The sequence below is a fragment of the Triplophysa rosa genome, linkage group LG11 (genome assembly GCF_024868665.1).
Source record: "Triplophysa rosa linkage group LG11, Trosa_1v2, whole genome shotgun sequence".
NCBI lineage: Eukaryota > Metazoa > Chordata > Actinopteri > Cypriniformes > Nemacheilidae > Triplophysa > Triplophysa rosa.
In genome coordinates this window covers 22,882,850-22,909,911 of record NC_079900.1, presented here as the reverse complement: position 1 = coordinate 22,909,911, position 27,062 = coordinate 22,882,850, and the positions used below count along the sequence as shown (strand labels likewise).

Genomic DNA, 27,062 nt, shown 5'->3' with positions numbered 1-27,062 from the left:
AAAGTGCCATAACACAACTTTAAAAGATACTGCCGTGGCTCTTTTCCTTATGTGAGGTAAGGTGAGACGCACCATGTGAAATTACACTCATAGATCTCTGTCATTACTCACTGTGTTTCTGCTGTTAAGGGGGATACATTATTTAGTGGCAGAACACAACAGGTGTAAGTCTGTTTTGTAACGAAACTCTGGAGTATTTACGTGTGTGCGTGAGAGAATGTGAGCTACAACAGTTTCTCTGCTTCACACCTTAATGAGAGAGGGAGTTTGGATAACCCGTCTTGGGTGCAGTGAATTGTACATTAGATTTGCTTTTCCAGTAAGATAGTGTCTGGGGTTTTTGAATGGGTCTGAGCACACCCAGCCACATTAGCGCTGGTGCTCCACGGCACACTCAGCAAACTGGTATCTAATAGCGCTGATAAAATGCGCCCTCTTTCATTTAGTGCTGCACCACACAGAAAGGATTTTACTTTGTAATGTGGGACAAATGAACCTGACACATCTATTCTCACAGGTCACATTTACACTGTTAACCATCCTCTTCACTGACACTGTGCACGATGAGATCGTGTGTGCTTGTAACAGCAAAATCACTTCTGTGCAGTTCTGAGCATCCGTAGCCTGACGCGCAGCTCTTTAAAAATGTACCTACGCATCGTGCCCACGCAGATCAAAAAAGCTGTGATTGGTCCGTTTCGAAACCAGAGAAAATCCCAGAGCCTTTTCAGGGAGACAGGGGAGAGATAAAACCTGATACAATCAGAGAACACATTTTTTTTATCTCGCAGACACGCTGTGTCTCTCGCATAGAGTTACACTTTCTTACGCAATTCAGTTATGATACTGAAATGTATTGCATCTTGATATGTATTGTGAGGTAATTGCTAATATCCAACCATGCCCCAGGATGATAAAAATTCACATTTGACTAATATTAATAATAAGAATAACGATAATAATAATAATAATAATAACAATAACGATATTATAAATAAATAATAATTTATTTTTATTATTATTTAGTTTTGTTTTTATTTTGTATTTCCTATTATTGCATAAATGTCAGCCCTTTTAAATGTACACCTATTAACCCTGCCCAACTCGAAGTCAGGACACTTCGGATTTATTATTAACATTTTTAAAATTGCATCCTTAAATATTCTTCAAGATGATTTGTTCATCAAATTTGGTGAACATTATTTCAACCGACCAAAGTTGATAGATTGAAAACAGAGTTATGATACATTAAACAGTGTTGCCAGAGCAAAGTAATACATTAATAGAAAAAAAATGCCAACAGGAAGTTTTACATATCTTCTCTGTGCATTGTCTGATGTCTGGTCATAGTTATTATGGGTTATTATGGGCATGCTCTTATATCATACCCCAATAACTTCACATTTGAATAGAATGATGCTACTAAAAACACTGCTGATGTTAAACCGTGACAGGATTCCTGACATCCCAAAAAGTGTTGCCATGGCAAAGTATATAATATTAATATTTGTTTTTTTGTTGTTCGAGGTGTTTGTGAGACACTTGGTATGCTTCACATATCATGGGATTTGACATCGCATTGTGAGCCTTTAGGCCTGGGTAAGTGGCTCTGTAGCTCTCTATTTAACGCATGTGTCTACTGTGCGTAGGATGTTGCTGTGGCACGTTAAAAAACTCATGAAATCTTGCACACATACCAGAGGCGTGAGGGCATAACTTAACACATTAGAGTGTAGTGTGAACTTTTGACTAAACATGTTATTGTTTCTCTAGAGTCACAAGCTGGCGAAGGACCCAGGATGTAGAGGCCCATTATTGGGATCTGTTGCATTGGCCATCATTGTGGCATTGCCAAAATGTAGACTTGGTAGAGTCAAAATGTGACAATGAATGGTGTAAGTTGGGCCTCAGGCCACCCACAGACCTGCTGAGGGCAAGCAGGTTTGGAAAAGGATGAATGGGTGGCTGGTGTTAGTTGCATGGGCTGTGTTGTGGGTAGGAAGCAGATTTATGAATTAACTTTGTACTTTGTTAACTTCTGGTCATTTTATTGCTGGGCTGTACCAGGGCACATATTTGAAAATCTCCTTAAGCATTATTACTAGCACTACATGAATATTGAAGGACAAACCTGTGAAAGGACCTTAGAAAATTACAACTAAACATTTATTGTCATTTGTCTTTCAATAACAGCCTTACTCTGAAAGGGAAGCTGTAGCTGAAAGAAAGTATAACTGTCGACTGTCACAAGGTGCAAGAAAATAATCATTAGACCGATGGTGAGGGATCGCCCACAATGCTCTTCTCAACAAAGCTATTACACAACACGGAGGTGGTTACATCATTAAAACAACATCTAATACATCCTGGATGCTTTGGAAAGCTTTATTTCATAAGGGAGAAAACCCAAAACGATGTCAGCTCAAGTACTGTACGATTGGACAAGAGGGCATGTGTGATACAAAGCTCCTTACCCACAGCTCTGGTCTATCTTAATTTCAACAAGTCAATTAAATCTCCTGTTTAACATGTTCTAGAAAAGCCCTTAACTAGGCAGGGCAATGGAATGGTGGTCAATGAGAGCTGGCCAAATAAGCGCTAAACCCGCTGTTTTATGTTTAATCTGATGCTTGCCGTACCCGGTTTCACATGCACAGCTTCTTTTATAACTCAGACAAGCAAATGCTGGCAACTAAGCTGCAGTAATATTTTACTCTTTATCCACCATACAGTTATTAAAAATGCTACAGACAGTTCACGCCTAAATGATATTCAACTTTATTCTGACCTGTACTGACCTGTATCTTGCTAAAATACATTTACAGTATTTTATAATGTTGTAATGTTTCAAGTCATGTGAGTTCCCCTTGGGTTTTGCCTTTGTGTGGGTAACACTATGCATTGTAAATGTTTCAGCTGATGCTCCAGGAAGGGACCAGTTGTGCAGCTTGTATCCTGTGATATTGTACTTTACTACCTAGCTGTATTATTGTGGTTGCTATCACAAAGCAGAATATTTGGGTGTAATGATTACGGCTCATTGGTGCATCACATATGGTCGCTGTAATGTACTTTAAGCTCTCATTGCGACACTTAAAGACAGACCCACACAATATTTCACGAGCCTGGTCATTGACAGAACCGTGAGTGCAGCACCAACGTGATGTTTAATCCGCAGTAACATCCTCCAACGACTCAATAACACAATCACTGGAATTGATGTTACAGTCAGTGACAATGTGGGTGTGTCTCAGGAGAGCACAGGATCAATAATTATTCTGATACTGCAATGATGCTTTCATCACTAATGAAGTTGTTCCCTTAGTGATTGTTTTCAGACACCCGTTTAGTGAAGTGGACATAGCTGACAGGAAACGACAGGAGCGGAAATAAAATCTGCCCTCAATTATTTATAATGGCAAGGTTACCAAATCAATACAATAACATTTTACAGGCGGATATATTGTTGAATAGGGTCATGGTATTTGGTTACACTGTGCTAAAAAATTATGAGATTAGTAAGATTTATTTATAAAAATGTTTATTTTAACAAAATCTAAAAGGAAATTTCTTGTTCTGATAAATATATTAGTCCGTTCATCTAGACTGTATATTATTATACAGAAAAGAGTGGCCAGGATGTTCTTCAATGAAAGATACAGTGTAGTTTTGAAGTGACATGAGAATACCATATCATATGAACATCTCTCTCTTCTTTCCTAATATCTATCCTACGCAAAGCTGAAAATCTGCCAGTGACACGACACATTAAGCTTTGGAAAACTGAAAATCTAAGGGGCAAACTGGGGGGCAAGACCAGTTTCATTTACCGAAACTATAATTTTTTTTCTACCGTAGTATCCAGGGGCGGGAGATAATGATCTCAGCACCGCAGAGCGCGCTCGCTATATAAAGCCACGAGCGCACCACAACCGGATTACAACAAGGAGGAGCTGTCCATAGAGAGAAGTGCTGAAATACTCCCGTTACTTCTTCAGCACGAAACGGACACACAGCATGGAGGCCGGAGCAAGACGAATGCACAGGAAACTTTTGATACTTTCCTGTCTCTTGGCGAACGGTATGAGCCAGGACTTTGGACAGACCCAGTTCATTTGCACGTCCGTGCCCAAGGATATGGACATATGCGCCGCCACACTGCAGAACAGCGTACCCGGCGAGGATCTGAAGAGCACGGTCATGCAGCTGAGAGAGACGGTGTTGCAACAGAAAGAAACAATCATGAACCAAAAGGAAACGATCAGGGAACTGACATCCAAGTTGACGCGATGCGAGAGTCAGAGTGCGCCCGAGCCCGGAGACACCAGGGTCGGGGGGCGGCGGAAAGAAACGGGCACTAAGAACACGATGGGAGATGTGTCGAGGGGTCCGACGGATACACTGGCTCAACTTTCGCAGACTTTACAGTCCCTCAAGCAGAGGCTGGAAAACCTGGAGGTATGTTCTGCTGAAGAGTGTGTTAGGTTGTGTTTGTTGAGCACACTTCGTGGAAAGATTTTATTTGCCAAATCAGTTCTCTGAAATGTATTTTGTTTTAACACTCAACTTAAATACCACAGTGCTAAATTTTCGTTTAAAATGAATACATATATTTAAAAATATATATTTACTAAACGTACTAATGGACGGAAATTCAGAGACAAAATGTACAGATTCACGCTATACTGTAAATCTTTCACACCATGGCGCCGAAATACTATTAAAGTGACCATTCTTTTTCACTTTTAATGCAGACTTTTTATTTACTTTACGCTTTACATTATGTGAATTTATTTTAATTTAGTAAAAAACAACAATGATAGTCAATTTGTCTTTTAGGACTTTCAATAACGTGCAGTAGCCTACTGTATGAATCCACAACCACAGTAGCGGATACAAATACTATGTTGTACAGTAACTCTGTTTATTTAATTTTAAACGATATTTACGTCTACATGATTTACGTCTACAGGACACAATTATAAAGCTATAATGTACTCCTTCACACCATAGTATCACAGTGTGGCTGTAGTAGTACGGCATTAAAGTCATCCTGTACCGTTCCTAAATAAACGTTTTAACGCAAGACCATTTTCTTATTCAAACTTGTTTTTATAGCAATTCAGTCGGAATAACAACTCCGTCCAGGCAAACAGCCTAAAGGATCTTCTGCAGAACAAAATTGACGACCTGGAGAAGCAGGTCCTGTCCCGAGTGAACGGACTGGAGGAGGGAAAGCCCGGGATGCGCAACGAGAGCGAGCAGCGCGGGCGCGTCGAGTCGACTCTCACCTCACTGCAGCAGAGAATCACAGATCTAGAGAAAGGTAACCGTGCACATTTCTGCCCCGGCTATCAGATAAAGGTTGTGCGGACATGTCACGGGTGATTCCTTCATTTTTCGTCTACGAGAACAGATGTCTCGAACAAGAAAGCGTGGATAAAGAGCCTTTGTAGTTTTTTTGGCGTGTCGCAGAAGAAAAGTGGGAGGGGGTTTAAAGAGCTGCATTGCTTTGCATATCCAATTCCACCAAACCACTTTTACGGCGTGATTTACGGATATAGAAGTCGGAACCGGGGAGTTTTTGCAAGCTCATGTGTTTTGTGCGTTTTTATTCATGTGAATCACGTTTTCGCCAGTCGTTAAATGTACCCGTGGCGCAAAACCCTTTGCAGCGCCTTAACTTTAAAGCTGGCATGCAGTCATTTAAAACACTAGAAAAAGGTTGTGACGTCAAAATGAACCATTTTGATCAAATATGTTACATTAAGGGTTAAAGTTAAAGTTGATAGTGAATTACAAATGATAAAAGCCTCTGCCAAACGAATAAATGTGAATGTAAGTGAAATTATAAATAAATGTGGAACCATAAGAATAAGAATCAACTATTTAAAATCATGTATCATTTAAACACTAGACTGAATATTGTGCCATAGGGCATGTCACGTCAACGTCTTTACGGCTCCAATAAAACGATTTCATATGATTTATGCTTTGTGGCAGATAGATAGCATCTATAACAGCAGCTCTCAAAGCACTTTGTGATGGCGAAGGTATTCGGCACATCTTGTTTGAATGTGCTTATGTGCAAAATAAAATGTACGTTTTATTTCATAAAATGAAAACCGGTTGACCCACAAATGGAATTGGTTCTATATACAGGCGTTGTTTGGCTTTAGAAGAGTTGGGATTCAGCACAAAAGTTGCATGGATTATTGTGATTGATGCTGATCCTTCATTGTATGCGCTGGTTTCCTCCGTAACATCCTTTGTGTGCTACGTAAGAAAGAGAGCCATACAGGTTTGAAATGTCACGAGGAGGACTGAATGATGACAAATAACACGATTATTTGACCAGAATGCATCACGTATCGAACAGTGGGTGCGATGACATCACACTGGTGGTCTTTTCAGAGAAACAAAGGATGGAATAAAGAAAATTTAGTAATATAAACTGAGTGACCATAAGTCATTTTTAAAGCATACTTGTTTATAAGAATGGATAAATGTATACGCAGCAAATGTAAAGCGTAACGTAACGTAATGTAATATGTATTTGTCATTTCACACTACACAGTTTTCCATTTTGCCATTGCACACTACAGTGTGAAATATTGCTTAAGGATTAAAATGCTTTTTGTAATGACAGGTAAACAGGAAAACAGACCCCTGGATAAATTTCAGCTGACATTCCCACTGAGGACCAACTACATGTATGCTAAAGTGAAGAAGAGCCTGCCGGAGATGTACGCCTTCACAGTGTGCTTGTGGATCAAATCCAACGCCTCTCCAGGAGTGGGGACGCCTTTCTCTTATGCAGTGCCTGGTCAGGCCAATGAGCTGGTGCTCATCGAGTGGGGAAACAACCCGATGGAACTGCTCATCAATGATAAGGTGCTTTTGAACAAAAGAAATCCTGGCCTAGCACACACAAGTGATTTAAAAAAAAATTGACAATAGAACAGTGGAATGTGTCATTTTCAAGGCATATAGATAGATCAATTAGATATTCACCAAAATGATTATTATGAAATATTTGTATTCATTATTAAACAATAGCATTTTATTTGCTGTTAAGGAAAGTTGCATCAAATATTTCATCTGTTTTACATATTCTATTTATTTGTAGGTTGCCAAGCTGCCTTTCCTCATCAATGACGGTAAATGGCATCACATCTGTGTCACTTGGACCACCCGAGATGGAGTGTGGGAAGCTTACCAGGATGGCGTAATGAGGGGAAATGGGGACAGTCTGGCTCCGTATCATCCAATCAAACCACAGGGGGTCCTGATTCTGGGACAAGAACAGGTACAGATCTTCTGTCCATGCTTCACTCATCAAACAATGACAAAATGTGACATTTACATGAAACTGATTTAATGTTAAACCAAGAACATGGCTCTCTTTAAAAAGCTATGCAAGCAGAAAATAGAAACTGATGCAAAGTGCCATGGCAAAAATACCCTACATGTAAATTTAATGGCAGAATTGCACACATCCTTCATTGATGGAACAATCCCAGAATTCGTTGTGGGGTCCCAGTGAAAAAAGATGGCTAGCGGTATACTGTATCGCTATCCCATACATTTCTAGTTTATTCCAACAACACAACATATTTGTGTGCTTATTCGAGTATTGACTAGCAACATGCTAACTGTAGCTCAATAGGTTTTGAAACGGAGCTAATAATAATTGTATATCACGTGAAACCCTCCAATGATAAACAATTGCAAAACCGACAGACAGGATTTTAGATGAAACAACTTTAGACTGTAGGGATGAAAAGCCAACATGCATTATTTAGGGTGAAATTAGCTTCAAAGGTTAACAGGCTTTGAAGTCATAATGCATTTATTTGATCAGCATCTGAAATGAATCTGTGATCTCGCAGGACACTCTCGGCGGAGGCTTCGATGCCACTCAAGCGTTTGTCGGCGACATGGCGAATTTCAACATTTGGGATCGAAAGCTGTCCGTGGGAGAGATTTATAACTTGGCCACCTGCAGCAGCAAAGCACAAGTGGGGAACATCTTCTCCTGGTTGGAAACCAACATTGAGATCTACGGAGGGGCTTCGAAATGGACATTCGAGGCCTGTCGCCAGCTGAACTGAAAAAAAGCACAGAAATCTCGAAACCAGTGAGAGATACGAGTTACCAGGTCTTTGTTGTCCAATCATTCACTTTCAGAGAACATTTTAAAACAAGTACAATCATGGACATCGGTATCGTGGGGGATTTTCTAGGTGTTTCAACAATTCTCGTCTCTTAACATTTCTCCGTTTTTCTCTCTTCATTTTTGGATCTTGAAGGCAAAAGCTTGAGTTGCTGATAGAACTAGACGCCGTGTTTTTGCTCTCCTCCGGTCCTCTTTCGAGCAATCAACGCCATACCGGAAAACTACTTAACGTGATACGGCACATACATCTCGGCGAACCTGGATCATTTGACCCTTCTCCCTCCCTTCTCGCAGGAAGCCATACTGTATAGTCGATGTCCGAAACCACTTAAATTCCTTCTTGCCCATCAGGATTATTAGATAGATCTACCCACTGCCTGGGATACTCACTGTGAACTACGGATGTAGAATGTAAAACAAGCAAAGACGAGTACAAAATTATGTTCTTCTGTTTTTGTTCTTCTTTTGCTTTTTCTTGTGGTTTAATTCTGTCGTTTCACCTCCTGCTTGAAGCATTTTCGTTGGTTGGCGTGTGTGCGTTTACGTGTGTGTGTGTGTGTGCGCGTTTGTAAAATAAAACGTAATAATTGCCAACACATTTCAAGCCTGGGTGCCTTGGGCTGTTGAAAAAGATCAAAATTCGACACATTCGTCATTTTCTGCTGTGTGCTTCTATTTATCTATTTCTTTCCTTGTGTAACTACCGATTTGAACGTTATGTTGATTACACCTCGTAACAATTCAGCTGGCCGGTGAGATGAGTTATTGTTCATTTCAAGTCATGGCGTGTTCGGCAGGTGTTTGTATTGTTCAAGGAATGTTACGTGTACAGAAAACAGCATGATCATCGAAATGCTGCAACAGCATCAATGAAAATCAGCTTTTATTAGCTCATTTTGGGTTGAGATTTTATACTGTATTGTTATATGCTAAAAGCATGGCAGCACTGAAAGATGAAAAAAGGTCTAATTTTTGTAATAAAAGTTGTTATATCAAAAAGAGCCAGTGTGAGAATGCCTTTTAATGATTTGTTTCCAACGATCAGAAGAATGCTTTGCAGAAAGTGCTCGGAGTACAATTACACTAATTCAGAGAAAGTGTTGGCTTACCAGCAGCTTTGCATAAGAACCAGCACGTCTCCTCCAATTGGCAATTTATTCTTTCCAATTTGACAGAAGGCGACCATATGAATAAAGTGATTGTGTTTTTGTCTGGTGTTCAAGGGTGGCATTTTTAAAAATAACCAAATTACAAATAAATATGGCACTGCAGTCTTCTGTGGCTGCACAAAAATCTGTGTGATCTGAATCAGAAATCGCACATCCACATGTGTAAATACGATCAGTCCAATCAAGGCGTGCTTTCTGTCTTCATCTATTCGCACTTTTAAACAACTAGACTTTTTGCATTCAGGTACAGTGAAAATGTATAATTATTACTGGCTGTCCAACACAAACTCATTTGAAACTATTTTATGAGGTGGCAAATTTGTATGAAGTACCGTCAGCTTTCCGCAGGGATGTTTAGGGGTGGGGCTTCATTCTTGCATTGTTTCTAATAATCTAAGAATACCATTCACATTTTATGAATTTACATTTACTGTAACGCTTTAGATTACGGCCCGCAATGTACCGCATAATTAACCAGATTTTACAGCCTAACTAATTGTAACAGTAATGTACCTCTACAGTACATATCTGTAGGTAAAGAGGAACAATATGTAAAGTTTGGGGAATAAAGAAGTCAGGAAATTCCAAAAATATTTATATTGTAAGTATTTTAAAACTAAGGGGTAACTATTTTTTTGACTTTAGGATGATTTTTTATTTGATTGATTTTAGGATTGTTGGTCACAAATCATTTCTTTTAATTATGAGTTATTTTGCTGATTTTTAATGTGTAAAATGTGCTAAGTCAACATTGATCTCTTGAGACTATCAAGTATTTCAAGAGGGGTTTGATTTGGATGTTTATATGGCATGCAGTTCCCTCATAAATATTTTTTACATTTTCCTTACTCTTACCCCTTTATTCCCCAAACTTTGAATATTGTTCCCCTTTACCTACAGATATGTAATGTAGAGGTACATTATTGTTACAATTCGTTACGCTGTAAATCCTGTTTAATTATGCGGTTCATTGCGGGCCGTAATCTAAACCGTTACCACATTTACATTTATGCATTTTGGCAGACGTTTTTATCCAAAGCGACTTACATTGCATTGTACTATACATTTGTTTATTTTAAGTAATTCATAAGAAATCACCACCTTGTAAAATAGTTGTTTCAGGTTGGGCTGTCAAGTTCAGTTTTACATAGTAAAATATCGGTTGGGGAGAAAGGTGGGATTTGGCCCCCAGACACACTCGCATGCCAAAAACAAACTGTACACGTCTTAATAATTACATGTTCTTACATAAATTGACTATTATATAAAAAACTCACTGAGCCCTGCCACCACCCAAAATATGCTTCCAAGATAGGTTCCAGTTCTCCTCACAATCAAGCAAACCAGCAGCAGCGCTGTGCCTGAATCTCACCCCGCATGGTGAGAAAATCCCAAAGTTTCACTGCTGTTGAGCAATCTGATTGGAGCATGTGTCATGTACAAGGGTTTTGTGTGCAATGAGCATCAGATGATCAGTACTGGCTGTAATCTTAAACTATGACACTACACTTCAAATTACATTTGATGTGCCGCGCTTGTTTGAAGTTCAGGAATCTGTGACTTTATGAAAACAGCCATCTTTCAAAGCATCTGAATTTAATACCCCTTTGATTATATGACACTGCTTGCTGCTCGCTTGCTTGCTGTTTTTAATGGAAACCCACACATTAAATATGTAAGAGACACGTTGAGTCAATATCGCTTATGTAAGCAGAAGTTCAATTTTTTTGGATCCTAGTAGGTGTTACATGCACAGTTCTTTTTTCTTAAGGCGATTTATAAATATTTAACTCTTTGCTAAGGTGTTACGCTTACAGCATTGCATAGAAGAGTGATTTTTTCCTAGTGTATGTATGCAAAAAAAGACCAGGGCATTATGTGTTGAAATATAAGTTGTTATATAAGAGTGTTAATGAAAACACACTCTCACACCAACTTGCATCCCACATGCATCCTAAACAAATATACACATAATAAATAAAGAAAAAACACAAACCACAGATATAGCCCACACATGCCAATATGGGTAACTGTCACGAGACACTGGAGAGAATGTATATTATTGTCAAAAAGACAATAATATGTTTCTCTCCACACATAACCAAAGGCTTTGCCATGGCTCTGCTACAGGAACAAGAAAGACATGACTAAATGAAGCAGAGCCATGACAGGTAACACACCATAGGACTATTTTGTGTAAAAATATAACATTATACTAAAATCCTGTTCTGTTAACTCACGTTTGGCAAGTGATAAATGTTCTTCAGTTCTTCAGAAAAAATTCATTTATAAAATAAAATATTGTCATTTAATCTTCTTATAAAGGACTCAACATAGTGAAGTTCCATAAAGCACACCCATCCATCATTAAAGTAATACACATGACACAGGTGTATTAATAAATGTATTGAAAATGTATACATTACTGAGTGAAAAATGATTAAAATGTTTGAGCATATTTAGTAAATGAAACATTAATGTTAACAAACAGATCCAAGCAATACATAAGTTTGGTTGGTGTCTTGTGACAAATTATGACAACTAGTACACATGACAAGTACTCAAAAAAAATTTTGGGGGGTGAACTAATCTTTTAACTAGCTATTCTAGATTGGTCAAACAGCTTCATCAGAGAAACATCCTGGTTGACCAGTATTTTGACCATGTGTTGTAGGTCACCTTCAAGCAAAATCCAGCCTGGACCATCATTTATGCTGGAAATTCATGCTGGTCTTTACTGCTGGGTAGTGCCAACCAGCACGACCTTTGTCCCGGCCCTATACATGTAAATGATGACCCTAGAAACTCAGAGATAGAGAAAAAAAGACACTTCCTTTTAATTCCACACTATTGACCTCTTTGTCACGGCTCTATTCCAGAACACATATTAATACATTTTCCATTTATAGCTTTACTGCTATAAATACTACAGCTGTTACATGACTCTGTATCGGACATATTGGCTTTCCTTCATATTATACTGCAGTATAAACCCAACACACCCACACGCACAAGCACACACCCCCAGAGGTCTTCCAAGTATATTGTGTAAAAGTGATATCTCTTCAGCTTGAGCTGACCTCAGACCAAATCAGTATACAGCCATTTGCATCTCCCAATAAGACACCACCTACATGTGATGAAATCTATGCAGTGAACTGATCCACAGGTGGTAAATGGCATGTCTAACCTGAAAAAGTATGCTGTTCGCTTAGGAATGTGTTGAACATTGTGTGATAGAAACTGTACACTCTCAGAAAAAAAGTACAAGACTGTACTTAGTACAGATACCATAGCTTTCACCGGGGAGGGTGTCCTTTACCTGTACAAAACATAAAATCTTATACCTTTTTTGGGACATATAATTGTACCCTAAGGATCTATTGTGTAGTCCTATAAAGGTACAGTTTTTTGATGCCCTAGGAACAAAAATTATACCTTTACAGGACCTGTTTTCCTAGACAATTTTAAACAATTATAAGCCATTTTCACACAGTAATCCTGGTAAATGGCCATAAAATTACCAGAACAACTTTTTTAGGAATATACCAATGTTGTTCACATGAGCAACAGCATTCAGTTTTTTACAGAAACAAAATACATAAACTTTGTGATGTCAATAATGGGAGTTACCGTTTTACATTTTCTGCAAACTTTTAGATTCATGCAGTCACAGTTTACATTCATAACCCAACAATATTGTAATGAATGACTTTAAACTTTGACTTTTGTATGCAGAGAAGCATCCAAAAACGGAAAAGAAAAATAACAAGATGGCAGTCAAGATGAGAGAAATTATACCAACAAGAAATCAATTTCTTTCAGGGCTAAACTCTCTCGCTACTGATGAGATTTTTTGTAATTTATCAAGTCAATTTTATTTATATAGCTCTTTCACACAATTTCATTGTTGCAAGCAGCTTTACATACATTATAATAAAAAAATTGGACTGATTGCTGGATTGTTAGAAACTGTAAGTATATTATTTAACTGAAGTATATTATTTTAAACATTATCACTACTCAAAACTTAAAATTACAATATACCAGAAGAATTTGCAAAAATACCATAACATGCAAATAGAAGGTATATGTTAAAGTTAAATTCACAAGTTAAATTTGAAATGTTTGTTTATGGAGTGTAAACCCAAATAAGAAAAATAAGCCACTGATGACAGTTGCAAGCAACCAAAACTCCCCTATAAATGTATATATGTATAAAGCCGCGGTCACACTTGACTTTTCCCTTCATTGACTTCCATTCATATGCATGCGAATGCAACAGACCCGAAACGCAAGCCCGACCAACGATATTTTGCATTTCGCTGCATAGCAAAGTTGAATCATGTGACCTGAGTGAGTGAGACCAATAGAAGATCAAAACGTCACAGCGTGACATCTCTGTACAGAAATGTAAAAAATGGAGGAATCGCGCCCGCCCATTTTCGTACCACCGTCCGAACGATCTTCGCATTCTCAAAGTCAAGTCTGACCGCGGCTTAAATGTGACAAAAAACCTTGGGAGAATGCAGCCTCAATGGCCAGTTCTCCTCTCGCATATTATATGTAAAATTTATGTCACCATGCTTTTCCACCCTTAACAAGTATTTCTGGATTTCCATGTTTTCACTGTTAGACAGTATAACCAGAGTTTGTTCCATCCAGTTTACAAAATTTTAACAATAATGCATGAATCCATTAAGACAGACCTGCAGAGCTCTTATGCTGTTTAGTGATATTGTATGTGCTTTAGCAGAAAACACATTTCCGGATTATCCGATTTGTATGCATGTTTCTTTAAACCAAAGGTTTCCTTTATAAAATGTTAAGATTCAGATTTTAGGTTTAGTGCTGGTTCATTTGGTTCATGTTGTTTTTGAAGTCCCGAATCAGTGAGATTTGGAATCCTTTCTATTTAGGTGGCAGTCAGTAAAGCAGCTTAACAGGTTTTGAAAAAGAGCATACATTTTCCCTTACATCTTACAGTCTCTCTCTCTTTCATACTCTATCTGATGGTAATTCGTCTGGATGCTGGTGTGCTCAATAGCAGGTATACAGTTTTCACATATACAGCACACGTTCATTTGCATATGCCACAATCTTTGAGCCAAACCTCAAGCGAAACCATGACATATGAAGCGTACAGTCCCGACACACAGCCATGCAGCTAGCAGGCTCAAATCCCAAATCACCTCCATGCCTGCTTGCCAGATCAACAGCTGTTTGTTAAAGCACACGGTGCAAAAGTTTATCCAACTCCATGCAAGCCAATTCCAGGATGAAAGTCTATGCACGTTCCATCTTGCATATTACAGAAAACCGACCCAGAAAAGCATTAACGCAGATGCCCATTTCCCATTTTCGCATGACCCAGGAGCCACACTGTGATGGGATGTAAATTTCCATACAAGCCTCTACTTTCTCGGCCTCCACACCACCTGATTGGAATTCCTAATGACCGCCGTATCCCCAGCTTCTCTCCCAATGGTGACCCATGAAAAATGCATGACCTGTGAAAGTAAACAACAGCATGTCAAAGTGGGTCACTCAAGTGGGGGAGGCAAATGGAAGATCTTTGCTGACATTGAGCCTGATCCATATAGACCCACCACTCAGATGACCTTTCAACGTCAGGAGTCATAATGCAGAGGACGGATGATATTTCAGTCATTGAAAGGAAAGACTGCAAACATGTGGGAAATCTATATATTTTTATACTGTTAGTCAAGTGAAAATGTGTTCATGCATTTGTAGGGATTTTCACTGTTGTTAAAATAATGAAGAGCTTTTCACACCAAAACAAGATTCGCCACCAAGATGTAATCTATATGTAGCGATTTGGAAACGTTAAATGTGAGCTTACTCACCCTTTAAAGGTAAAATCTCCACCAGGTCGAAATAATTGAAACAAGTTATTTAAAACATCAGTTTCAGTCAGGGAATCATTGGTTTAACTCAAAGAAAAATACGTATAATAATCAAATCATCATTAAGCATACACATTTTGTAGTAGATATGGCAGAAGTAATAACAATATCGACTCGTACATATTTGTCCTGTTCTTGTTCCTGTCAGTCTCTTATTGCTGTTAAATGTTTCTTTAGGACGTGTATTATTATGGATCTATGTTTTATTGTATTTTTTATACTAGACTATATAATCAAAACCCTGGTTGTTTTTGACAGAGAAATAATACTTAATTAAATTGCCCTTTCTCTGTTGTTGTATGTTGGTAAATAAAAATTACTTAATAAAGTAAACAGCCTTACACAAGTACCTATTGTTTGCTAACTTGAACCCAATTGTGGGTTTGCTGGTATTATAATTGATATTCCTGCGGTTGTACTGGTCTAATATTTGTATAAAACGATGACGTGTCATGACATAAAAGCAAATAACAAAATTAACAAATACATTCATATCAGTTTAAAATATTAAGGTAATGCTAAAACATAATTGTAACACAGTTCAATGTAGGGAAGGAAGGAGGCGGGAACCGGCGAACATTCATAAAACTTTAATTCAAAAATAAACAAACAATAATACAGAAGTAAAAAGGCCGGCAGCCCCTCACGGACGACTGCCGGCCACACGAACATAAACAAAACTTAACACTTCCGGGCCCGGTCCTCTCTCATCGGCAGTCACGTCGCTCGTCCTCTTATGCTCCCTAGCTCCCCGTGAGGCATGCGGGACCGGTGCGCATACAGCTGATACTCATTATCACTCACGCCACCGGCCCCGCCTTCCTGCCCCACGGCTCTCGTCCCGCCTTCCTCGCTACAATAATGCTTTAATATTTGTTCAAATTTAAATAAAACAGAAGAGTTCAAATGATATTGCCCACCTACAAATGTATAAGGTTTGGGCCAAGCAAGCGTTTAGCCAAGGGTTCAGGTGCAGTGCAACCATCATTGGCTGTCACCAAGGGAACAGTGAAAGAGCACTAGAAAAAGAAGTGATATTTGGACTCATTTTGTGGCAACTTTAGCCACTGAAGCAAATATTTTCTACCAAAGGAGGAAGCACTTCGAATTTAAGGAGACACCTTAAATCTTCACATCCGACTCTGCCCGTTAGCACAAGTTAGAACAGAGAGTGAAGATGGCGGCTCTGCAGCAGCTGGATCTGTATCCACCACCAGTACCTCTTCAGACAGGCCGTCTGCTTTGGCAGGTACACGGAGCACATCTGCAGCATCTGGCACACCACCAGCACCAGCCATGAAGCAGTTAGACCAAGGAGACTGCAACAGCAAACCTCTATGAGCAGCTTTGTGACAAGACCAATGGATCCTTTAAGGCAAAGCAAACTGAGGCTCTGGACAAAATAATTGTTTGTGACTTTCAGCCATTTTCTGTAGTAGAAGACAAGGGCTTTAAGGATTATTCACATCTTCTGGACACATCATACAGTCTGCCTAGCAGACAAACACTGTCAAAAACTGTAATGCTTAGGCTGTATGACAAGTTAAGAGCTGATATAATGGACAAAATAAGGAGTGCCTTTGGTGAATATCTTACAACAGACTGCTGGACCTCCATGACTACCACAAGTTACTTGGGTGCGACGTGTCATTTTACAGAGGATTTTCAGATGACCTCCTATCTCCTAGACTGCTTTGTCTTGACCAAAAGACACACTGCTGCTTACCTGGCAGGTGAGCTGACCAAGGTTACAGATGAATGCGGTGTGGGTGACAAAGTTGTAGCATGTGTCACAGATAATGCCAGCAACATTGTTTCAGCCCTCCATTGGGACCACATACCTTGTTTTGCCCAAATGCTAAACCTTATTGTCAGAGCGGATTAAGGATGTCCAAGAAATATTGCAAAAACTAAAGGCAATGGTTGAATACTTTCACAGAAGCACAGTTGCTTCATACAAGCTTAAGGCCACACAAAAACAGATGGGTCTAGAACAGTTGCGTTTAAAACAGGATGTGGCCACAAGGTGGAATTCAGCATTTTACATGTTGAAAAGATTCACTGAAATCAAGGATCCAATAACCTCCACGCTGGCACTAACTAATGCATCATGGCAACCTTGTCACCCGAGGAATGGGAAATTGCCAGAGAATTAGTGGATATTATAAAACCATTTGAAGAGGTCACCACTGAAGTGAGTACAGAAAAGTAAGTAGTTCAACATTTTTGATTAAAGCTTGTTTTTTTCACAGAGATGCATCTATATTGATTTTGACATGGTTAATTGTATATAAACATTTCTTAATCTTTGTAGGTTTTTCCACTGCCTCCAAAGTCATTTTGATGACAAGAGGCCTCCAGAGAATTGATGCCCAGTATCAAAGAAATCCCTCCAGGTTTGAACCTGTACAAAAATTAGTGGACACTCTGATGTCAGAAATGACCAAAAGGTTTGGCAGACTGGAGCACATTGAGAAGCTTGCTGATGCCACTTGCTTGGACCCAAGATTCAAAAAGCAAGGCTTTGTCAACTAACAGGCAGTAAAGAGAATCACAGCACCTGCAGCCGCTATTAACCCAATGCAGAGTAAAGAGTAGAATCCTACAGGTTCTTGTGCGACTGCCATTGGAGAGCTATGTTTTGGGAGGACTTTGATGAGAGGGTAGCGACCTTGAGGCAATCTGCTACCTCTTCAAATACATCAGACGCTATAACGGAGATGCGGGACTTCCTAGCAGAGCGACTTCTACCCCGCACATCAGAACCTCTGGCATGGTGGAGGTGATGTTCACCTGTGCACAAAACCCTTTCAGATGTCATGAAGATGAGGCTCTGCATTGTGGCCACATCTATACCCTCTGAAAGAATGTTTTCTAAGACGGGGCAGATCATCTCCGAAAGAAGAAACAGGCTCAGCCCATCCAAAGTCCGGGAGCTTGTGTTTCTAAATGCAAACATGCCTTAAAGCCAGCCCAAAATATTACAACAGATAACAACATTGTGTTTTAAGATTTTTTATTTCATTTTTATTTATTCGAAAAGCCCAGCTTGTTGTGCAATATATTTTAGGCTTTATATTGTGATTTAAAACTTATATGGTTAAGTTAGGCTATAGTGCTTAGTACTTTAATTTTCATTTCTTTTTCTATTTATTCTTGGATTGTTATCCCAATTGCTGGCAAAAATAAAAACAAACAAACAACAATTCAAGAGTGTGTACAGTGTTTATAATGTCCAGAGCATTGTTATGTTAAAAGTTGTAGGTTACACAGACAATCTCTATTATTAGACTCAGGAGGTGAACTAATCAATTCTGTAACCAGTATGTACTGCATTGGTTTAGCGTATAGGGCTGTCATGTGATGACCGAAACGACTCGGTCCCGACGACTCAAGAGGTGAACTAATCAATTCTGTATCCATTACGTCACACGTAGGATGTTGTGCAATGCGCAATGAGCAATGCACGGTCAAACTGAACAAATCATTCCCTGAGATAACTCGTTGTTCCCGATTCAGGTTAAAGATTTGTTCGAAATGAACACCCATCACTATTTCAAAACAGGCTCAACTTAAACCTGGCTAAGTTGAAATCGGACCAGAATACCTTGCTTTTTCTCAGTGTGCAAAGCAACCGTCCAGATCCGTGTGGGAAGAAAGTTCCGATGATGTTCAGAAAGCTTGTCCTGCTGAAGTAGAGGCTTGTGGGCCAGGCCTCGTGAGTCCAGGTGAGGGGAGATGGAGAAGGAGGGATGGAGAGCAAGTCCATCTCCAAGGACCCCCCACCCATGGAAAGGTCCAACGCGATGTTTTTCAGAGAGGAAAGAGCAAGTTTTCAGAGCACGGTCGATAATTAACTTCATGAGAGGGCACATGCCCACCTGAGTTTGAATCGACCAATAAGAGTTGAGCAGGAGAGAGGTTCTTTGTCCACTCAACAGCTAATTTGCATCATTATGACCTCGTAGCAAATTTACAAAATATCAGTCCAGATTATTATAAAGATCCAACAATTTGGCTATGCCAGGCTCTACACATTATAAAGCCAAATCTGCTCGTTGATGAAGCTGCTCATTGATGATTCAAATCAGCAGTAAGAACACCCTAGAGGAGGCTGTGGATTTCCCAGAGGAATACTAGAAAGGTTATTCCATGAAATGCCTGTGAATCAGTACAGATGAAATGGCTCTTTAGCAATAAAACCAGAGTCCTGTTCATCTGCAACCGGAGTGCACTGTTAGAAATCAGATTCTGGCTTCATGACGCTGGTCTTTGAATATATGGTGTTGTTCATGAGATGAAAGAGCATTTGTTGTTGACTGAAGCACATCACATGTTCAGGGGTTTACTGGGGTTGAGTTTTAAAGTCTGAAGTGAAGATGACAAATGGAAAACCAGTTTTATTGAATTATAGCCTATCCAACAAAGAAAACTATTGCTTTGAGCTAAAGTTTTTATTAAGAATATCAAACCAAAACCAGTTTTTTTAACATTTAATTTAAATGATTTAAGAATTAACCAATGACCAACCAATTTTGTCCAACTGTTGTATTAGGTATTGGAGAAATGTGTTCTCCTTAGCTTTGATGATGGTTGCGTCACCACATGTAAAAGTGGAACATCAAAAATATCACAAATGTAAATAGGAATGTGAAATGCATTGGCTTTTTTAAAATAACTCTCTCAAACTAATAGATGATTTTAAAGTCAACTAAGATGATGTTTTATTCTGAACTGTGACCCCAACCCAAAGTTAAACATTTTTCAAGTCATTTCATTGTTCAAATCCACTTGAATCGATCAAAGTCATAGTCAAAATGTTTCCAAAATGATGCTTCTATTAGAACGTGTCCCTCTCATGTCAATCATTTTAAGCTCATTTACTTCCATATAAATATTAGTAAACGCGCTTAATTGATTAAGTGCTTCTCCCAGAGTCAGGAATCAGTCTTGGTACACAAGACAACAATGAATCAACACAAACCATAAAGGTCTTTCCTTTCCTCTCGAGCGTCTTCCAGTGCTGATCTCATTACCCATGCTCCATGCAAACTCAATGAATAATTGATTTCACTCCAACAGGGGAAATTTGTTTCTGATCCACGCCATCATGGCAGCCCTAGACGATCCACTCCAGGCTCTCCGAGTATACAGAGGACAAAGTTCCCCCAGGAGAAGTCCGAACAAGGAGCAACTCTTCAGTTTAACAAGGCAAAGTAGACACTCGATAGAAATCCCATTACCTCTCATATACCGCTGACACGCCTGGACCTTTACTTTCCAGAGGTGAACTGTGGTGCTCGCGTCTAAGCTCTGTTCCAAGAGCAAGCAGGCTGCTATCTTCAGATGAGAGCACTGTTACATCCATGACAAATGCTTTTATACAAAGTGATCCACAATGCTTTTTAGTGTACATACAGCATTAAATGCATTATTTCATAATCCTTTCACCGTAATGCTCGGAGAGGGATGAGTACCATGACCCTTGGCCCTGACAATGCTAAACCAATTAACTGAAAGCGCCAACTATTGGTCCAAAGTTATCATTAGGTTGTAAATAATTCATTGTACGCCTTTCGAACCCCTTCGCCCCAACTCTTAACTTGTCGTCGGCTTTCTATGATTAAGGTCTAATTTAGCAAAAGTTAAGTATTCTCAGCTTCCGGTCCTGGAATTTCCCAGTAATGTGATGTATGCACTGTAGCTCACGTTCCCATCAAAGATGCTGCAGATGTAGGTCAGCATCTTATGAAATCAGGAAGCTTTCTATTGGCTGGAGATGTGAGGATGAGTGATGCTGGAGCTGTGCAGATCTGAGATCTCAGTTCATCTGGGACTGTACATACTGTACAGGGCTGGTCTCCAAGATGTTTGAAGGATATAATAATTCTGCTGGAGATGATACCGAATGAATTGACTTTATACATCACAGAGGCAATGTAACGGAAGCCGAGATGACAAAATAGTACTTTTTCAAGTTCATAATAAGGAAAATTGTAAAATGTAAAAAATGGCAAGTAAATGTATATCCTGCTGTAAAACTAGATTAAATCAGACAGTATCCCTTAACCATGATTAAACCCATGTGACAAACAATATTAACACCTGCCTTAGTTGTAGTCATTTGCATATGCAATTACATTTTCCTAAATTACTTTGAGGCTTGATAAATAAATGAAACATTTTACTGGTGTAATTTAAACCATTTGCTTTGGCACATGCTTTCATTTTGCTCGTTTACAGAGGCACACCCCAAATGACATTAAAGAAAATGACCGACAAAATGTGCTATTTTGATTACTGTACATATGAAAGATCCAATCCACAGCACACCATTCAGACTCTTTTGGACATGCTGGTTTATACATTTTGTACACAAATCTTACATACTATGAATTGAAAAATGCTATGAAATGAAAGATTAAATAGACCAATGATTCAACTTAACATCCATTTGCTGGTTATTGTGTTTTGTTAAACTCCCTTGCTGTCTGTTTCTGTTGGTTTTGCTTTGGTTCTTACTGTATAAATCAGTTTATTGTTGCTTTGGTTACTGAGGTTTGATACCGAGAGGCAAACTCACTAAGCAGTTGCATCACTTTTGCAAGAATTTTACTTTTCATATTCGGTAAACCCACAAACCAGCCACTAAATACACTAAAATAACACTTCACCGTAAGTATTTAAGGCATTGCCGAAATCAGGCACTGCATTGAATTTTATTAAACTATGTTTTTGTTTGTTTTCCATTTATAAATAATAAAATGATGGTCAATTGCTGAATGCACACATTAACAATTTTTTTGAATGTATATATGTGGAGGGAACATTGCCCAGTATTAAAATATGGTAATGGTACACAAATATGGTTGAATGGTAACAAAAACTCAATTTTGCTAAAACTATTAAACAAATAATTGACCTTTTAAAGGGCATTAAATGTTTAATATTATGTGTTATTTGTTTCTTATATATATATATATATACTTTTTCTTTTTGAGAATATTATATATTTTTTAAAGACCACAGTATGTCTCAGTGTACAGCAGCACGTATGCCAGAGAGATAATCTGCTACACTGTTCAAAACCTCAAAATCACTCCGAGCCACTTGCGAGATGGGGAATTGTACAGTGCAAATTGCATTTTCATAATTCCTTTAGTGCATCGGGTGCTAAAACAATACAGACAGTGTGCAAATAAACAACACTATAAGCGGTCACAATGCAATCTCAGTGAATTCCCACCTGTGTGTGAGTTGTGTGGCAGTCATCGTTTTACAGGTATATGTATTTATCAGCTGAGGCCAGCTTCAGTGTGATGCAAATATATTTAGGTGAGCCATGAGACATAAGGTAACACCACAGGGAGGCTTCTACACAGATTTTACACAATTTTCCCATGCTCTGGGACATATGCCAACAGCCCTTCTGCACATTCAGGTCCGGCAAGGTCACACGTAGATTTTTCTCAATAGTTTGTCATGCCCAGAATATAAACAGAGATTTCTTTACAGTCTGGATAATGCACAGATCACAATTTCTCTTGTCTGTGTTGTTCATAACTGAGGGTATTTTCGTTCAGTCCTGAGTTTTCAATATTAAAGATATTGTAAATATCTATAGTAAAGATGACTGCTTGCCATGCAGTTTGTCTTACATTAGTGTGCTGTAGATGATCAAAGCAGAGCTGACCTTCTGGGACTCAAAACTACCAGCCTTCAAAAATATACAGTCAGCAAGACCGTATCCCACAGGACTGCCAAAGAAAAGAAGATCGCCGCATCAGGGGCGATGTTGGCTGTTTAAAGTGGATGAGAGTGTTGAAGACAAATGACATTCATTTCCATGACAGAAATCATTAGCAGCCTCTCAATGCAGGTTGAGAAAGATGAACCGAATGAGTGAAACCAAACAGCAATCGGGATAAAGACAATGTTTAGCGAATGTGGAACGTTGTTGGATTTATCGCCCGGGGAAAAGGGACTCTTTCCAGGTTGATAAATGACTGCAGGAAAGCTAAATCCGGTCAGATTAATCTACACAGGCCTGAAAACACAGGCCTCTGTAACTCTCAGAAGAGCTTCATTTGTTCAAGGTTCTGTCATCATTAAAGCTCGTATTTAATGGTGCGCTTAGTCATTTGATTCTCATTAAAGGGGTTTTCACGTAAAGAAATGACAATTACTTCGAACTAATATGGTAACAACAATAATGTACATTTACACTGAATCCAGAATATATTCAAATTAGTAGTCTTGAAAAACGCAGGTCATCCCCTCTTAGAGTTAGTCTTCGTCTTAATTCAACCTAGTAAGATTTAAATAAATATTAAATAGTATTAAACCTGATACATTTATTTTAAATAACATGTATATTAAATAATATGTATTTATTTATTATTTACAACTATAAAACTATAATAATAATTTAAATACATATTACGTTTATATTATAACTTATTGATTATTATCATCATTCATAACAACAACAATAATAAAAAGCATTTATGTTCAATAAAATGAACATTTATTTAAAATATAAAACTATAATAGTAATTTCAATAAATATTATGTTTATGTTTATTATTATAGTACATTAATAATATTAATAAAAAATATATAATAATAACATCGTTCTTGCTATTGTTATTATTGTTATTATTATTGTTGTTGTTATTCGTGTAGTCCAGTTTAGGACTATTCACTTCACAACATTATTACCAATGCCACCAAAAATCACCAAAAATTGCTTCATTGTGAAAACTAAAATAGAAAGTCCCCAAAACCAGCCTGCAAAATTGTTGACTGCGTCATGCAAATTATTACTATGCAAGAATTGTGGCCATTTTTTCTGTTACCTAATTTGCATATTTTTTTAATAAGCAAATGCTAAAACAACACAAACAGTGTGTGCAAATACTGGATGCTATCAGTGGATGCTGTTCTTTTTCTCTGTGAATCCCCTCCGTGTCTCTAGAGCCACATGTTTTGTGTAATTGAAGTAATCAATGTTTCAAGGGAATGCACAAGAAATGAAATGCGCTATTCACTTTAAGACCACTGCAGTGAAAGAAGTAAAACTGTGTCTACCATCATGAGCCTATACAAACATCAAAACTATTTCACCTTTTTCCTGTCAACGCAAAAGCGTTTACATGTACCATCAGAGAAAATGTTTTCTTTGACTCAGCAATACATGGTAAACGAGTGATTCAGAAAACAACTGGCATGTTTCGGCAGTCAGAGGACTATTCTCTCATTTGTCATATTTAAAGGTAATCCATTTGCTAACGGTTAACAGTTTGTACCATAATCCATGAGCGATGGGCAAATGCCAAGAGGCTTATGGGCTCTGGCTGTACGATTTTTAATATGCGTAAAAAAGGGGAAAATACAAGTCATCGCTCATTGCTATGAGACAGAGTAGATTTATGACTCTCAAAGCTTTGACGCAATAGCTATCTACATGAAGCATGCCAACAACGTCTCTACATTCCCAGCATCATCAACAAAACATTTCCTAGAATCTCCTTAACTACCAGACATTATGTCTGTATATTTGACTGTATTCCATCCATGTTTGATCTTAGACACAGCTAAAAAAAACGAATGAAATGCAATGACGTGTCTGACCTATGACTTAGTTGGGCAGAAAATAGCAACAAACATCTTCTTCTGATAAAGGTCCAAAAGAGGTAAAGATCTTATTACAGGAAGCGGTCGATATCACAGCAAGTGGAGATGATTCTGTCTGGTTAAAAAGTGGAAGTACATCAGGGATCTTCTCATCTCCTGGGCTGCTGAAAATGGAGGAAGACGTACTTTACCTCATAGAAAACTCAAATGGTCGGTCTGTTTCACACATCATACATCTGTAGCAAGTCAAAGCAGCGCCACAGCAGCATATTCACAACAGCAGGCGTGTGTTATATCTATGCAGAAAATACAATATTGTGTATTTGCCAAGTGTATTTAAGAAACCGCCTACCAGTCGATAACCTTTATCTTATGATGGCTCTTCCAGCATCCCCCTACCACCTGACTCCTCCCATCACCTACCTATAGTTTTTTAATCCAGTTCAGTTGTCCAGGTTTGCTAGCTTGAGCGCAAGTCACGTTTCGGACAGCAAGTCAAATGAACATTTATATGATTTTTGTTAAGTAAAATTCGTCTACCATTATTATGTTGTTTAGACTGAATAGGCATGTGAACTCGTGAAGTTCACATTTGTTTTAATTTTCAATGGGTGCTTCCATCAAAACCACTTTCAGGCATTCTGGCAACACCTTAGGCCAGTTATTTTCTCTCAGGCAATCTCTTATTTATCTGAACAGGGAAAAGCTAAATCTATAACTGTTGGTGGAAATCAATTCAGTGTTGTTTATTATTTAATGTATAAAACTTTTCAAAATACACATTTTGTTTCATTTTGTTCCAGGCAGCTTTAGAAAGCTAAATGCCTTACAAATTCTCAATGAGCAAATAAAAGATAGATACCATTCCTCTCGGTCAGCTGGTAGTGCAAAGTGGGTTTGATTTCCAGGGAAGAGTTGCTTCCAATAAGACTGTCTGCCAAAATGGTAAATGATGCAGAAATTACCCACTGCAGTGCTCGAACTGTGATTTTTATACATTTAGCAAGGTGCTACACAAATACCCCAGACATCTAAGTGCTTCATTAAAAAACTCATTTAGAAGAATTCTACCTATAATACCACACTTTGGTCTATAATGTGCATCATTATGAGGAAAAGCAACGATCGTCACGAACATTTGCTGTTTGCATACCCACTTGATCCCTTTGCCATATGCCGGAATGTGTTACGCAAGTCCAGGTGTGGCTATAATGTCTCTAACATAGTTCATGTCACCTTAAGTTGGCCTTCATTGAAAATAAACATTGCCCTGTTATTTTGTTGCTTCAAATCACAGTGAACGACTCTAAGAGGCTGTTCACACGAGACCGTTTTCAACTAAAAACAAAAAACTTTTAATGTGTTTTTCGCTGTTCATTTACACGAAAACTGTGTTTTGGGGGACTAAAAAAGACGGCATTTGAAAGTTTCCGTGTAAACTCTGAAGGTGGCGTTTTCCAAAAAAGATGACGTCATACGCATGCGTATTACGCGTACAGTCTGTAGGCATGCGCGAGTATTCCCCAAACAATAATGGCGGCATCCGTGCTGCATGTCTGTGCCGCGTGACATACTTATTATCATTTCTCCAGCAAAAAGTAGATTTACTGCACCACTACGACCAGCGGAGACATAGTTTTTATGTACACAAACTATAAACGTACATACACGCAGACAAAGTGTATTAAAAGCGCTTTTAGATTAAAACAGTGTATGCGGATGTGCGCAACAGCGCCATCCACTGTCCTGGCATGCCTAATACTTCGTTTTTATTCGTTTTCCCGGATCCGTGTAAATACAGATCATTTTCATAAAGCTGTCGTGTTTACGTGAAACTTTTCAAAAGCACAAAGGAAAAACTTTGCAGTTTTTTTTATTGTGTAAACGTACTCTTAAAGTGCTCAAAGTACAGCGCAGAAGGCCAGACTGATAGAGTCATTAAGAAACACAAAGCACAGTTTCCTGTTAAGACTTTCTCACCCGGGGCTCTCCTCTTGCTCACATCTTTTATTCCTGAGCTGATCATTAGTTCAGGGTAGGTGTTTTAGTAATCGATACTGACACACTGGGGTAAGAAGAGAAACCTGCTTCATTAACCACCAACTCTTTATTTTCTCCTGATCTTTAAGACACATAGCAGCAATCTCACCG

At 38.6% G+C, this 27,062-nt stretch overlaps 2 protein-coding genes across 2 annotated transcripts in view; both read left to right on the top strand.

Annotated features, from left to right (window-relative positions):
- Window positions 1-3,928: 3,928 nt before the first annotated feature.
- Window positions 3,929-9,180, top strand: nptx1l (neuronal pentraxin 1 like). Its single transcript, XM_057347025.1, has 5 exons — window positions 3,929-4,458; window positions 5,119-5,326; window positions 6,650-6,894; window positions 7,130-7,309; window positions 7,893-9,180. Exons 1-5 carry the CDS (start codon window positions 4,018-4,020, stop codon window positions 8,112-8,114), a joined length of 1,296 nt encoding a protein of 431 aa, XP_057203008.1. The 5' UTR covers window positions 3,929-4,017; the 3' UTR covers window positions 8,115-9,180.
- A 7,272-nt stretch (window positions 9,181-16,452) lies between these two features.
- LOC130561778 (putative nuclease HARBI1) overlaps window positions 16,453-27,062 on the top strand; it is a 38,133-nt gene continuing 27,523 nt past the window's right edge. Inside the window, 2 exon segments of the mRNA XM_057346350.1 lie at window positions 16,453-16,524; window positions 18,898-19,003. Of these exon segments, the coding sequence (XP_057202333.1) occupies window positions 16,453-16,524; window positions 18,898-19,003 (178 nt within the window).

Bases quoted from the DNA above. Each gene is read 5' to 3' on its own strand.
- nptx1l (XM_057347025.1), top strand. From the start codon at position 4,018: ATGGAGGCCGGAGCAAGACGAATGCACAGGAAACTTTTGATACTTTCC. The intron at 4,459-5,118 runs GTATGTTCTGCT...TTGTTTTTATAG, and splicing joins AGAGGCTGGAAAACCTGGAG to CAATTCAGTCGGAATAACAA. The intron at 5,327-6,649 runs GTAACCGTGCAC...TTGTAATGACAG, and splicing joins AATCACAGATCTAGAGAAAG to GTAAACAGGAAAACAGACCC.